Source organism: Nematostella vectensis, chromosome 1, assembly GCF_932526225.1.
Source record: "Nematostella vectensis chromosome 1, jaNemVect1.1, whole genome shotgun sequence".
Taxonomy (NCBI): domain Eukaryota; kingdom Metazoa; phylum Cnidaria; class Anthozoa; order Actiniaria; family Edwardsiidae; genus Nematostella; species Nematostella vectensis.
Window position 1 is genome coordinate 10,255,548 of NC_064034.1, and position 13,511 is coordinate 10,269,058.

General features: G+C 38.0%; 2 protein-coding genes across 5 annotated transcripts; one reads left to right on the forward strand and one right to left on the reverse strand.

Annotated features, from left to right (window-relative positions):
- Window positions 1-246: 246 nt before the first annotated feature.
- Window positions 247-8,598, forward strand: LOC5520284 (ribitol-5-phosphate transferase FKTN). Its single transcript, XM_048723913.1, has 8 exons — window positions 247-448; window positions 1,261-1,323; window positions 1,808-2,038; window positions 2,177-2,439; window positions 4,419-4,681; window positions 5,124-5,257; window positions 6,926-7,053; window positions 7,555-8,598. The coding sequence occupies exons 1-8, from the start codon at window positions 356-358 to the stop codon at window positions 7,769-7,771; spliced, it is 1,392 nt and encodes a 463-aa protein (XP_048579870.1). The 5' UTR covers window positions 247-355; the 3' UTR covers window positions 7,772-8,598.
- Window positions 8,470-12,723, reverse strand: LOC116603754. 4 transcript variants are annotated; one of them, XM_032365434.2, is made up of 3 exons: window positions 12,277-12,723; window positions 9,845-9,977; window positions 8,470-9,811 (listed from the first exon to the last, which is right to left on the reverse strand). In XM_032365434.2, exons 2-3 carry the CDS (start codon window positions 9,953-9,955, stop codon window positions 8,837-8,839), a joined length of 1,086 nt encoding a protein of 361 aa, XP_032221325.2. In that variant the 5' UTR covers window positions 9,956-9,977; window positions 12,277-12,723; the 3' UTR covers window positions 8,470-8,836. The 4 variants fall into 4 exon arrangements, with proteins under 4 accessions (XP_032221325.2, XP_048579878.1, XP_032221321.2 ...); XM_048723921.1 differs by lacking the exon at window positions 12,277-12,723 and adding exons at window positions 10,662-10,725; window positions 11,138-12,203 and having other exon boundaries at window positions 8,470-9,977; XM_032365430.2 differs by having other exon boundaries at window positions 8,470-9,977; window positions 12,277-12,722.
- Window positions 12,724-13,511: the final 788 nt, after the last annotated feature.

A 13,511-nucleotide genomic window follows, 5' to 3' on the forward strand; every position in this document is an offset into this window, starting at 1 on the left:
TGGAACTTTTTTAGCGACTTTTAAACCGACTTTAGTTTTTTTATTTTGTACGTCTTTGGCGGGTTTCCTACGAACTTTAGTAAGGTATTACAGGTAGTAGGTAAATGCAGACTTAAAAGTCTATATATTCACTGCCTTCCCCACCAATGTTCACAGAGTAGTCACCGCGCACAGCACCCCCCCTCCCACCCTCCATCACTTACAAAGGAAAAGGCTGAGTACTAGTCTCTAGTCTTCACACGTCAGCTCATTCAAGATGGCCGCCCGAAAGAGATAACAGTGATTACACGCACAATACGAAAGTAATACCAGAATATCATGATCAATTACAAGGCACTGACCTCCACAAGACCTGATGCGGCGAGAAGTTACCCTAGCTATTATCCTACTGGCCTCTCTTACTTTTCTTTTTCTCCAGATTCTATCTTTAAAAGGAATCGACAATCAGGTATGAAAATGAAGCTAAAACGTAATGTGAGTTTGTGAAATTGTTGGTTTTCTCAGCTGGTGCCAGATTGTTATGAAAACAACGAAATGGAAAACCACTTAGGAAAGATAAATCCTCGAATGTAAGCTACGGTCCTTGATGCAACTTATGTCACCATTTGGTTGATAGAATGTGCTGACAATTTTTGTTTGTCTGATATATACCTTCTCGAAAGTTATTTCCGGAGTTTGAAATTCTTACTTTTGACATTTGAGCGAACTATTTCATTTCACAACATCATCAAACATTAATTACAGGCCTTCAGTTATGGAAACGCCTAAAGCGTATTCTGAACATTTGTATTACCGCTAGATTGCGCCGGTTCACGCTCTTTGCTGTATAAATTCTTTTTGTTGCAAAGGCGAAAAGTTTTAATATAGCACCTAATATGTTTCACATAACACTGTTAGCTAGCGCAAGGAGAATTTAGCGGGAATGATGTATAATTGATGTATTTCTAACCTTTTTTTGTAAAATCAGGTGTTGAGTGTCACTTAATGTACCGTACTGAAAATTACGATTTTTCGCTTTTGCCCCTGATTTTTTTTCATCCAAGGAATAATTTTTCCTGAAACTAAATGAACATACTCTATTATGGAAGTCATCCCTGCAGATACCAACTCACAAGTCCTCTTGAAATGCATTAAAGTTATAATTTGTTTTATTTGTGATTCATTTGTTATGGACAATATTTAGAGCAGGGAAAGTAAGAGCTGTTGTAATTTTTCTTGTATGGCTATGTTTAAATATTCTAAATATTCTTATTATTTCAGATAATAGGATCCTCACTTGGAAAAGTGATTGGATTACGCAAAAAGACTGATGATCTAATGTGGGTATGTGTATTGCATTCAAGTTAAAAACATCGTCATATAATCACTATTTTATAAGCTTCTTCTAGATCTCTGGCAACACACACTATTTTTTATAAAAAAATGACAAATTTTCAGTGGCTATTGGGCCATTTTGAAGCATCTCGATGCTAAAATTGTTTTTGCAGATGTTCTGAGTATGAATATATACCAGCTTATGTAAGAATATAATGCCAACGAAATAAAAAAAAATGACACAAATGATAAATAACAATTTAATATTTAAAGATTTTGAACTCAATTTGATTTTATGTACCTTAGATTTCAGAGCACACAGTAATTCAAATAAACATATACTGTATTTTGTTGGTATCTTATCCTTGGATTGTTTGTAGCATATTCATAGAATTAGGGGAAATCCCCGGTTGGACTTTCTTATAAACAAGGTTCTTTTAAATCAAAAGGAGTCCATACACTGATGTTTATACTTTTTTTATTTTCTTTACAGAGACACCTGAAGCTTTTATCTACTGTTGCTACTAGCGCAGAACTTGAGTTATTTGTAATTGATCCTGATGTTTTACAAGACCTTGCTGTTGAACAAATAAGCAATGCAGGAGCCAATAACTCTGACTTCATTTGGAACTTTGCTCCCAGGATGTTTTCAAATTGCAGACATATTTGTGGGAGGAAACGAATTGTGCTTGGGGCTTTTGGAAAATCTTGGAAATCATCCAAGGTAGAAACCCTAAACCTGCTTATGTTTTGAACTTTAGCCCTGTTGTTTTACTGATGTTTTGAGCAAAATTTCTCTGTTTTCACAGAGGCCTAAAACATATCATTTCTACTTTGTCTTGATTTACTTCCCTATTTGCAGTCTGTATTTCAAGCCACAATGTTACAGCAGAGAGTGCAACAAAAGTGCTGCGAAAAGCAGGACCCACGCTTGCTGACCATTGACAGGAGACAGTATGCCACAATAGACTTCCACTGTTCATATACACTTGGAAATGTTGTTGTTGACATTGTCTTGTTCCATGAATGGGGAAACTTTTTATGGCATGGCGCAGTTTCTGAAAGAGGGGAGGAAATACCAAAGTCTGAAATTGAAATTGGAAAACGAGAAGGGGCATTTAATAGGTATGTTTAGCGAATAAAACTCACAGTTTCCATAGTAACAGAAATTATTTTAATTCTAAAAATGCAGTAACTACTGTATCCTTCCAGTATGACACCTCATTCTGTTCCATTGTGTACACTGCTTCTTAAAAAAAAAAGAATATGGCCTTGCACACGGTGTTGTGCAAGCCTGGCTCAACAAGAAATTTCTTGAAATTTTGTTTTGGATTAACTGCTATTCCTTAAGTATTGCATTATATGTATCCAGAATTTGGGATATAATAGTTTTATTATCATAGTTTCTAAAAATAGTCATACTATTTTTCTAACCAAATAGAAAACCTCAATATTTTTGTCGAAGTAGGAACGTTATGTAGTTATCATAAAGTGCTGGGTAACATTTCAATGCTGCAAACGTGTTTGATCTTTTTTGCCTAGTTTTGCTCTAACTTGTTTTCGCCTTTTTTGCCCTATCGCGCATGTTTTGCCCTTTTTTGCCCTATCACACAATTGTTTGCCCTATCGCGCCAGCACTTTTTTGCCATATCGCGTGTCTCTCTAGCATCCTGCTATAAACATTCAAAATTTATTCAGCTTCGGAATTCAGATTAAAAGAGCTCTATATCATTGAACAAAAGGCTTCTAAAATTGAAAAGGCTTCTAAAATTATTTTTGTAATAGAATGTACATTTTTCCATGCTATTAAATTTCGAACGGGGCGAATTCTTGTCTTGCATGACAAGATGAGAAGCAAGAATTGAAAGTAGACAAATAGCCGAGGAGTTTCAAATTATATGAACTGGCTACCAGCAGTTATTCCATTCTTATGGAATTACTTCTAAAAAAGTATATATTATTCACACATGTTATAGATTTCGCCAATGTTCGTAACGGCTGCTTGATATTGCAATTGAAGCTGTTTTCTAGGAATATGCATAATACTAAAATACGCTAGATAGAAAGATGAAAAAAACACTTTATACTGTATCAAAAGCACAACGAAAAAGCAGGAAGAGTGCAATGGGCAAAATAAGGCAAAAAGGGCAAAAAAGGCACAATGGGCAAAAAGGCAAAAAGGGTGCAATGGGCAAAAAGAGGCAAAGGGCAAAAAAGCGTGATGAAGGCAAAAAGGGCAAAAAAGGAAAAAAAGGTGCGACCTAATTCAACGTTTTATGATTTTTATCGCGAAAAAAATCTAACACTTCTTATCCCTACATCTGTTCACATTTTCGCCCTATTTTTATAAAAAGAACAGCGTCTTAAAAAGAATTTCAAGTGCATCCCATTTATGACATTGATCAAACTACAAATGAAAAAGTTCCTTTTTAAAGCCGCATTGTCACCAGTTCACTTCCGGAGGTCCGACGCAAACCTCAACCGTTAAAAGACAAAAGAATCTATTAAAATCTGAGATATTAAACAGGCCATCCACTCTAAATTATCAATCACATCCTCATGATTTCAATATTTTGATATATTTTTCGCGTTTTTCGTTAAAAATCATCAGAGATTGTTACGTAATCGGCCGGAAAAAAACTGGTGACAATGTGGCTTTAATCAGTAAAAAATGGAGCAGTGTTCATAAAAAAATGGGCTTTAAAACGGCCCATTTTTATGGCACTGTTTTTATTTTTCTTTGTTTTTAAAATGTTTTTAAACTATTCACTATCTCTAACTTTGGATTCAAGATGCACATTAGACAAACCAAATAAATTAGATAGAGTGTAGCTTTCTCGAGATCAAAGTTATAACCATAGTTTTTGTTACGCTCTGATATGCAACACCGTGTGCAAGGCCATATGTACATACTAGGCATTTCTAATGACTGCTGCCTACAAACAGTATCGGAACTCTAGCTTTATCATCGTTTTAGCAAAGGTTCTTCTCTCCTTCCTCGATTAATGTTATTATTATTATTGTTGTTGTTGTTGTTGTTGTTATTATCATAGTACTAATTGCCAATTTAATGCCTGGATATTCCTCTTTTTTTCCATTTGAAGATTTAGTTTAAAAAAGGAAACATTAGATGGCATTGGTGTATTCTTACCACAACATCCCCTTCGCTTCCTTGCTGAGACGAAGCAGTCTGGTTTTGTCCGATGCGATGTCCAGAGGGCCAGGAAATTCTTTGCTTACCATGGTGAAGGGATGACAAAAGAAGCGGCAGAGTTTACTGATGCTGCAAGAGAGTTACTGAAGACTGCAGTGACTGCTCTTGATGGCATTGGTATCAGGTTTTGGCTCAGCAGTGGAACATGTCTCGGTGAGGGTTCGAATTCTCCATAGTTATATTTGCTGTATACAACTTCCACCAGTTGTACTGAAGTCGCAACAGAGTACCCAGTGTGTGTATTGTTATTCAGCACTTTCACTTAGGATGGTCATTGCAAGAGGGTTTTTGTTGTGTAATTCTTTTACATCATTTTAATTCAGGTTAGTTTAGTGCAGCTTGAAGAGATGGGACCTCTGGTTTAGGGTCCTTATCAAGGAAGACTGGAACAAAGGAGAAATAAGCTAAACCCAAATTTGAATCAAGACATGAACTAACTAAAATAATTCCCAAGCCATAGCCAGAACTCAAGCCTGGGTAACAGTGGTGAAAGGCTGACAAACTACCACACTAGGCCACCAATGCTTTCATTACATTTGATTATATAATTTGTGCTGAGATGATAATGAACTATTGTATATACTCTGTACACTAGGTTGGTTTCGCCAGTGCAGTATTATTCCTCACAGCAAAGATGTGGACATTGGGATCTGGATCAAGGATTATGATCCTCGTCTGATTAGTAGATTTGAGAAGCACGGCCTTCACCTCAAGCATAAATTTGGAAAGGTATGCACTTTAACCAGGCAAAGCTTTTTTTAATTGGAAAATTAATTAAATTGTAATAGTTGTTTAATGGTTTTAAAGTACTATGGTTTAAATACAGTCGAAGCTCTCTGAGCGACCGCTCTCGTAAGCGACCAGCTCCGACTACGACCAAAATCACGAATCACCGATTGAATTATCACACAAACTCTGTAATTCTAACCTCTCGTAAGCGACCAACTTATCGATGCGACCAGCTCCGTTAACGACCACAATTTCAAACCACCAACTGAGATTTTCCTTTATTTTTAAGCTCTCGTAAGCGACCAGAATGATTTTTGGCTTTACAACATCAGTCAACACCTGATAAACTTCATATCCAATGCATGCTGAAATCACATATAAAGCGGAAATGTTGTAATGTTTCACAAAAGCTGCCTTTCCAGTAGGCAACCATTAAAGAATTTCATAATTACAAATTTTCTTACTTCAATTTCAACCATGGGATTGACATTTCTTTGTCTCCAGAAAAAGTTATAAATGCAAGGAATCTCTAGTCCATTGCCAGCTCCATTATTTATCCTTTTTCCAGTTACAATAGCCATCCACTTGTTTAATTTGTTGCACGCTTTAGAAATCGGCTAACAAAATACGCCATGCGATAGTCATAGACGCAGAAGATATTCTCATGAAGAAAAGCTTAAGTCGTCGATATAAACGAGCATAACGAGCTTCTTCGCGTAGAATTAATTGCTATTAAATAAAACAACTCACTCTCATGATAAGTCAAATACCTATTTTTAAAATCAAGCAATAAACCAAAATATTACAGCTTTGTTATTATCGCGATAACTTTTAGATTCCATTTTTTAAGCTCCCGTAAGCGACCAACACCTATTGTTCAAGTTTTTGGCGCCCAGTGGTCGCTTATGAGAGCAAGCTCTCGTAAGAGACCAGCTCTGTTAACGACCACAATTTTCAGTTCCCAAGGTGGTCGCTTACGAGAGCTTCAACTGTAGTATTGCACTATTACTGTCGAATCCGTTGTATCCCGACCCGCGTTTTCAAAACGCAATTTGTTTTGGTTTTCTGTTCCATCAGTAAAACCATTCTGAGCCAATCAGACAGTGTCGCGACAGAAAGCCAGGCAACTGCACTAGGCGAGAGATGGCAAGATCCGATTAGCTTAGAATAATTACTGGCGGAACAGAAAAATCCCAAAATACAAGAACAAATCGATGTTTTGAAAATGTGGTGTCGCGATACAACGGATTCGACAGTAAATAGGCATTAAAATTCCATTGCAAGAAAAGTAATGGCCATAAAAAATGCATTTTACTCGATATTTTGGCTTTTTTTTAATCGGACTTGACAAACAAAGTTATTTTTATTGTGAAATTGATTTTTTTTCTGAATCTACTTTTGTTTGAGATCTAATGTTTGAGATCACAACTTAAAACCTCATAATTAGTATATCATTTTTCAACAAGAGATGTGTTTTCAGAAAGTAAATGAAAATTTGATTCTTTACAATTCACATCCTCCAATTAAGTACAATAAGTTCTAAGTAGGTTGCACTAGTATGGATTGAAGTAATACTATTCTCTTTCAACAATTTTCCTGCCCTGTAATGAATTGCTAGTTTCTAGTTTCTTTGTTGCTTGCCTTTAATCATTGATCTGCTAATTGCAGGTTGAAGATAGCCTGGAGCTTTCATTCCATGCAGCAAGTGGTGTCAAACTGGACATTTTCTTTTTCTATGAAGAAACTGACCACATGTGGAATGGTGGTACCAGAGCAAGGACTGGGGAGAAGTACAAGTAAGTCTTATTAAGTGTAGGTGCTCTGTGGTCTAACATCAGCTGTGAGTAAGTTTAAGTATTCTTTCTATTCATCTTGTCAAAGAAGGCTTAGTATAACATTTAACTGTCTCTGTATCATATTAACCATGCTTCAGGGAGCGCCTTTTCCCTTAGGCTATGCTATAATTCTTTAAACAGGACATGACGGAAAACCCCTAGAAAATGCGCTATTCGCCACAATTCTAACAATGGCCATCGGTATTCCGAAATGATTTTCAAAACACAAATAACGTGAGGCCAAAATGCACATAACCAGATTTTGACTTTTTAAGATATTTTTTCCTTGATCATCCTTGCGCTTTACAAAAAGTCGCATCAATTAAAGAAATCGTTTGCTTTTACGCTCAAAGTACTTAGACACATTTTCCGCCTTATTAGATGGAAAATCAGCTTATTTGAAGCGTCATGTCATGTTTTTCCGTCATGTCTGTAAACAGAACATTTACCATTTTGCTGTAGGTACATTTTCCCCAAGTTCACCCTGTGCTGGACGGTGTTCTTGTCCCTACGGGTTCGTGTTCCATGTGAGACACAGCAGTACATCGAGGCAAACTATGGCTTCGACTGGGATACCCCCGTCAAGGAATGGAAATGGAACAAAAGTCCGCCAAATGTCCGGCCAAACGGAGTATGGGGCAAGACAGAATGGCCTGAGGTCATTCAAACATTCACATGACCTCGGTAAGGCATAGAAGGGGATCATAGCTTAGTAAGCCTTGGGTACAAGTTGTACAGACTTTCAGGGAGCAACGATGACGAATTTGCCACATTCAGGGTGTGATAGTGAAGTCTGGGTTAAGGTAATCTAAGTAAAGTACACCAAATTCTAAGTACACAAAGTTCTAAGCGTGAAGATGTGAGGACGTATCCAGAGAGCATCAAGGTGGAAAAAAAAATCTATTTTCAATCCATGAGCCTAAAAGTTCAAAGTTCCTTGTTTCGTTGAATCATATGATGGCGGTTTTGAGTATTCTGCGAACTAAGGCAGATCATCTTAGGTTAGATCAAATGATTTTAGTTCATAGTAACTAAACTTTTATATGCTCTTGATATTTTGATTTCTCTTGTATTTGCGTAAATCCTCAAAGTCGCAGTTATAGGGATACCATTTTGAAACCTCTATTTAAGAATAATGTATTTCATTGGAACAACCGGTTACAAATTTAAACATAAATTATATAGGTTGGCATAATATTGTGATGTTTGTAGACCATATTGCACGTTACCACAAAGTGTTGCAAAAAGGTGTTGGACTTTTCGTGACATTTTGCCAGCACTGTCGCACGCAGGATGTTTCTGTGTTTTTCAAGAGACTCCTGATTGAACACCATTAATTTCATCAATTTTAATTGATGAAACAGCACAGCAACTCAATGTTTTTAAATAATGTTTTATTTATCACAAAAGAATTTTTCATAAGCTAACAAGCAATGTTTTTAGGGGAGGGGATATATTTTAAAGCTTCGCAAAGTGAATAAATAAATAAACCTATTATAGTTGTTACTATTGGAACTCTTTTCTGAATCACCATCTGATCCTGATGTTCCTTAATTAATTTCTTGATAAATTACACATTTTAAATTTACTTTTCTCTGTCAGTTCGCCATATGTTGGCGCCAGGCGTCAAGAAAATAGGGAGATCTCCCTAACATTATATTCCTATTAATTCACGTTTGCGACCCCGTACTGCTATTCCAATAATTCCGTAAATTTCAAAGGCTATAGTTTTTTTTATTATCTTCTAAAGGATAGGAGACCCGAACGCATCACGTAACTCTTGTAGGTAACCCTCGACACTTTTGAGGACGTACCCATTGTGGTACTTCAGGAACTGCCCTATAAGAGGCAACTCCTTTATCTGACCACGCACCTCCGCCTCAAAGAATGCCTTGTTGAGAGCCACGATCTTCTGTCGTCGCAGAACAACACTCGTATCTAAGAAAGGGTTGTACTTATCTTGAGCCCCGAACACTGTCTCGTAATCCAAGTAGGTCTTCCCCTTACAGAATAAGATGATCATTCGCGCTATGGCCACTCCGATTGGTAGTTGATCCAGCTCGGGCTGTGACGCCACGGGGAAGCCATGTGGGCCTCTAACAAGTCGCTTAGCAACCTCGAACATCAGCATGAAATGCAGCTCGTTGATTGGACTGATCTGATTGTGCAATGCTGACTTCATGCCCTCCGTGTTGAGCTTAGAGATCATGTTGCCCAGCCCCTTGCTTGTCACGCCCGCGTTAACCAGCATATTACACATATCGGGGTAGCTGTAGTACTTAAGCCGACCGACTGACTTGACGAGGCCATTCCCAGGCTGCGAAGCAGTCGGCATGAGCTCTAGTTTGAACTTCTTGTCGTCGGCAAATTGGAAGAAGAAGGGGCCTAATTCAGTGTTTCGGTACTGATCTATAACACACCGCAGAAGGTTTACCAGCTCGTAACCCTTCAGACCTTTGATGTCAAGAATGATCTTACCCTCCGAGGGGTCATTCAGGGGGGCCATCTTCACTGGTGCTGCCTCCTTCACAAAGAACTGCTCATTCGCTTCACACTGCCTTTTATACTCCTCTTTAACTGCTTTCGTTTTGTCCAGCCACCCCTCCACGCCCTCCCCTAGACGAAACACCCCTTTCCGTACCTCTTTTAGCTCATTCGGTTTAGCTATATGTTGTTCGGGGGCTGCCTGTGGTCCTGGGGCAGTTTGTGTGATGGCTGCCTGTGGTCTTGGGGCAGTTTGTGTGATGGCTGCCTGTGGTCTTGGGGCAGGTTTCGGCGGTGGTTTCGGTATATCACTAGACTTGACATTTAGGCTGACACTCACGCTAACCTTTTTAGTTGGTGCCTCTTTTGCGTCTCCCATTCTCTCGGACAGCGGTTATCCCCTGAAAAACAAAGCAAACCTAATTTTAAAGACTGAAATTGATGTTGTGTCATTATACAATATGTTTAAGCACTATTAATTTAAAACTTTTAGGTTAAAACTAAACAGAATTACTTCGTTGCGATGATGATACAAGATTCCCGCAAGCACGACTTAATTATATTCCCTACAAAATTTTTCTTTAGATTTTATCGTATTGGATTACAGATGTCGGATTTTTCCCATCAAAATTAAAAGCGATTTGAAAATGGTAAGAATGCACAAGACGCAGAATTTCCCCATCAGTGTATTCTGTTAAGGCATTAAACATTGAAAACGTTGAATTTCTCGATGCCTGTGGCTCCTTGGTTATTACATTGAAAGGCCCATATAAGGCGCGACGGAAGAGCAAAGCCAAGGGTCTGCTCAGATGTAATGCTAGTAATTAGGACTAATAAACACAAATCGTTATTGACAGTAAGCCCCAGCGGTCATTATAAAATCAAGCAGAAAATTCATTTATTTGGAGACTATTTTTCCCTATTGTCTAGCTGCTTATGAACAACAGTATCGTCCTCAGATCGCGATAGTATGAATGATGTAAAACTACAGGCTGACAATTTTGTAACGGTCATACAATCATTCAAATTGTATAACGTTAGCTTGAAAACAAAGCCCATTTTTGAATGAAGAACTACCATCCTACCTTTCTGCTGTGGGACTGGGCTAGATCTCATCATTGAAGGACAGGTTTTACGTGCTTGTTAGCGCTAGAGCGAGTGTTGATACGACTAATAAGGATTAACATCACATTCATAGGTTTCTTTTGAGAGCATAAAGCACGGAACAACCGTGAATTCACAGCAGTAAAAGTATTTGTTAGCGGTGATTAGACTATTGTTCGTTCCTGCTGAGGGTTGTATTGTGCCCCTCTGACGCTAGTGCTAACAGTGTGCTCACATTTGCACTGCGCCAACTCAACTTATCGTTTAATCATATCGCATCAGGTCGGTCGAGACTCGCACAGAGAGCATGTAGAGCTCCCCAATTAGGCGTATGTCTCGCGATTTTTCTACCAATTCTTTCCTATACTCCTCCTTCCAAATTTATTTATTGTTATATTTGTTTTTATGCGTCTACAAAATCAATCTTAAAACTCACATTCGTTTTCGACTAATTTACCTTTTTCTTTCAACCGAACGTCCTCCAGGGGCCTTTATGTTAACCAGCATCTACAAGGGCCGGATCGTTTAGAAGAATGTTAAACGTTTCATTTCCTTTTCACTTTCGAGTGATTCACCCTCGAGACAATTCTCGTATACTTGCTACATAATTTATCACGCGTATACAAAACACACCGCGTAAACCCGCAATCTGTCGTTTTAGAATTCCAAAATGTTCCCCGGTGATAGATAAAAACTTTTCCCAATTAATTTCTCCTTAGTTATTCCAAGCAACGCTTTTATTTCCTTTTGTAGTTTGAATGTACCATTACCAAAATAAGACAAGTTCATTTTTTGAAAGATCTAAAACGAGAAAACGTGGCTGATACCAAGATTGCAGATATATTATGATTGACGGCTTACTATTTATTAGGGTGTTAAGGGGGGATGGGACAAATCATCTCTAATTCACAGCGTTTATCCACCCTCCCCCACCTTACCTGGCTTTGAATATCTCACACGAAAAGCATTGCGTGACTGCGTGACAGTCTTCGCCCGTCACCCGTCAGGCCACACAAACTCAGCACAACGGATATGCTCAAAATAAACCATTTTGATGTACAATTTATATCCGTACTATTCAAAGATTTTTTAAAGTTCCTCTTGTAGATTTATATTTTTCGGTGGAAGGCATTTCGTATAATTGTACTATGGCTTAATAGGTAACAGGTTTACGCTTTACAATGGAGAGGGCTTTTCCTTTTTGGTTTTATTTCAGTTTAGGAGCACTGTATTGACAAATGTTGTTTCGTAATATTCCTTGCCCTTTATGCTGTGTTTTTCGTTTTATCAAAGATGCGTTAGAACTTTTTCAGATTGAGAGATTTTCCCTTAAACTTAAACAGCTCTTTGATTTAAGTTTAGTCGTTTTTTTGACAACGATATGGATAGTGGCAATGAATGTTTTGTCTTCCTGTGCGATTCGTTTGACCATTAATAAAACTAAATAGAGTAAAATGATTATCCTAACTTTTCATACAACTTAAAAAATGGGATTTTCTCATTTATACAGTATCTAGCCCTATATTTGTTTTAACTTCTATAGAGGAAAAAGCTTTAGCATTTTTTCCCTCACTTTTATAAGTCTTATTTCGTTACCTTAGTTTCTTGTTTCTCTGCTTTAATTCATGATTTTATGTTTCGTTTGCTTTGTTTAACACAGCATCCCAAATCTTCATCGGGCCAACTTAGTGTGCTTCTGCAGGAATGAACTGCTTTGGTGACCCTGTAGTCTTTTTCTGACTTGGGAACTCAATGATGTACACGGTGTTGTTTGTTTATTGTATGTTTGTACGTGAGCGGCGAATTCGTGAGAAATAAACAGCACCAGCTTCAAGGACCAACAGAAGATTTGGCTGAATATTGGACAACCGAAAGCATAGGCGAATTTATTATCGATGACCTCTGATCGATTGGACGGTGATGTGCTGTAACAGTAACTACTCTCGGCACTTGATTGACAGTTCAACATCGTTGTCATTATTTCGCGAAACGATGTTGTGGTTTGTTCATGGCGCGCTTGGTCTCATATCCTCGCTTGGCTGGACCTATTTCAGCGCCAGAGTAACATAATCCCCCTTGGAACTGAAGTAGTTTGTGTATTAGCTTTTTTTTTACCTTGCCCTTTTAGACCTCATATTCTAGTGTGCATATGATTTTGAACCCACAGCAAGTTATTTAATAACTGCGCGCGACCGTTTACCTTTTGTAGTGATTTTTGACTGAAAAACTCCACATCTGTTTGGTATTGGTGGGGAAAGAGCGAAAATATACTGCGTCTATCGAAAGACGAATGTGGGAGGGCCAAGGAGAAGATGCAATCATCCAGGTTTTTTTCCACTTTTATTACAGAATATTGAATTTTATTAGGAATATATTTTGGGCTTTTAGTACTTGGATAACGCTTATCACGATAAAGGGTCAACTGCAAGACATATTAACAGTGTAAAATGGATGGGCTGGAAACTAGTCCTCTTATCCTGAAGAAACAACATAAACGACAACAACAAAATCAATACAGCAGCGACAAGACAGCGAGAAATTCTAAACCATACAAAACTTTTCTGCAGCAGTATCCCAATAGAAGGAGGGACCTCACTGGAATCTTCCTTATTGGTTTCTAAGTTTTATGCAGAATTCACTAACCCCGCCCCTCCTTAATCTACCAAAAGCACGTCCTGTCGCAAGGCGATACGACGAGACCAATTTATCGATAATTGAGGCTCATATGGTACTTGAACCTGTGCTTTTTGCACACAATTTTACATTTCATCACAGAATGCTGCTGTCACTGTACCTCATGGATAAAGTTTCTGTTCCGGTAGGTGTATTTG

What these genes read in the sequence shown, in the direction of transcription:
- LOC5520284 (XM_048723913.1), top strand. Translation starts at nt 356, where the DNA reads ATGCGGCGAGAAGTTACCCTAGCTATTATCCTACTGGCCTCTCTTACT. An exon ending in AATCTTGGAAATCATCCAAG is followed by an intron (nt 2,039 to 2,176) that starts GTAGAAACCCTA and finishes CCCTATTTGCAG; the next exon opens with TCTGTATTTCAAGCCACAAT. An exon ending in AGGACTGGGGAGAAGTACAA is followed by an intron (nt 7,054 to 7,554) that starts GTAAGTCTTATT and finishes ATTTTGCTGTAG; the next exon opens with GTACATTTTCCCCAAGTTCA.
- LOC116603754 (XM_032365430.2), bottom strand. Translation starts at nt 9,955, where the DNA reads ATGGGAGACGCAAAAGAGGCACCAACTAAAAAGGTTAGCGTGAGTGTC.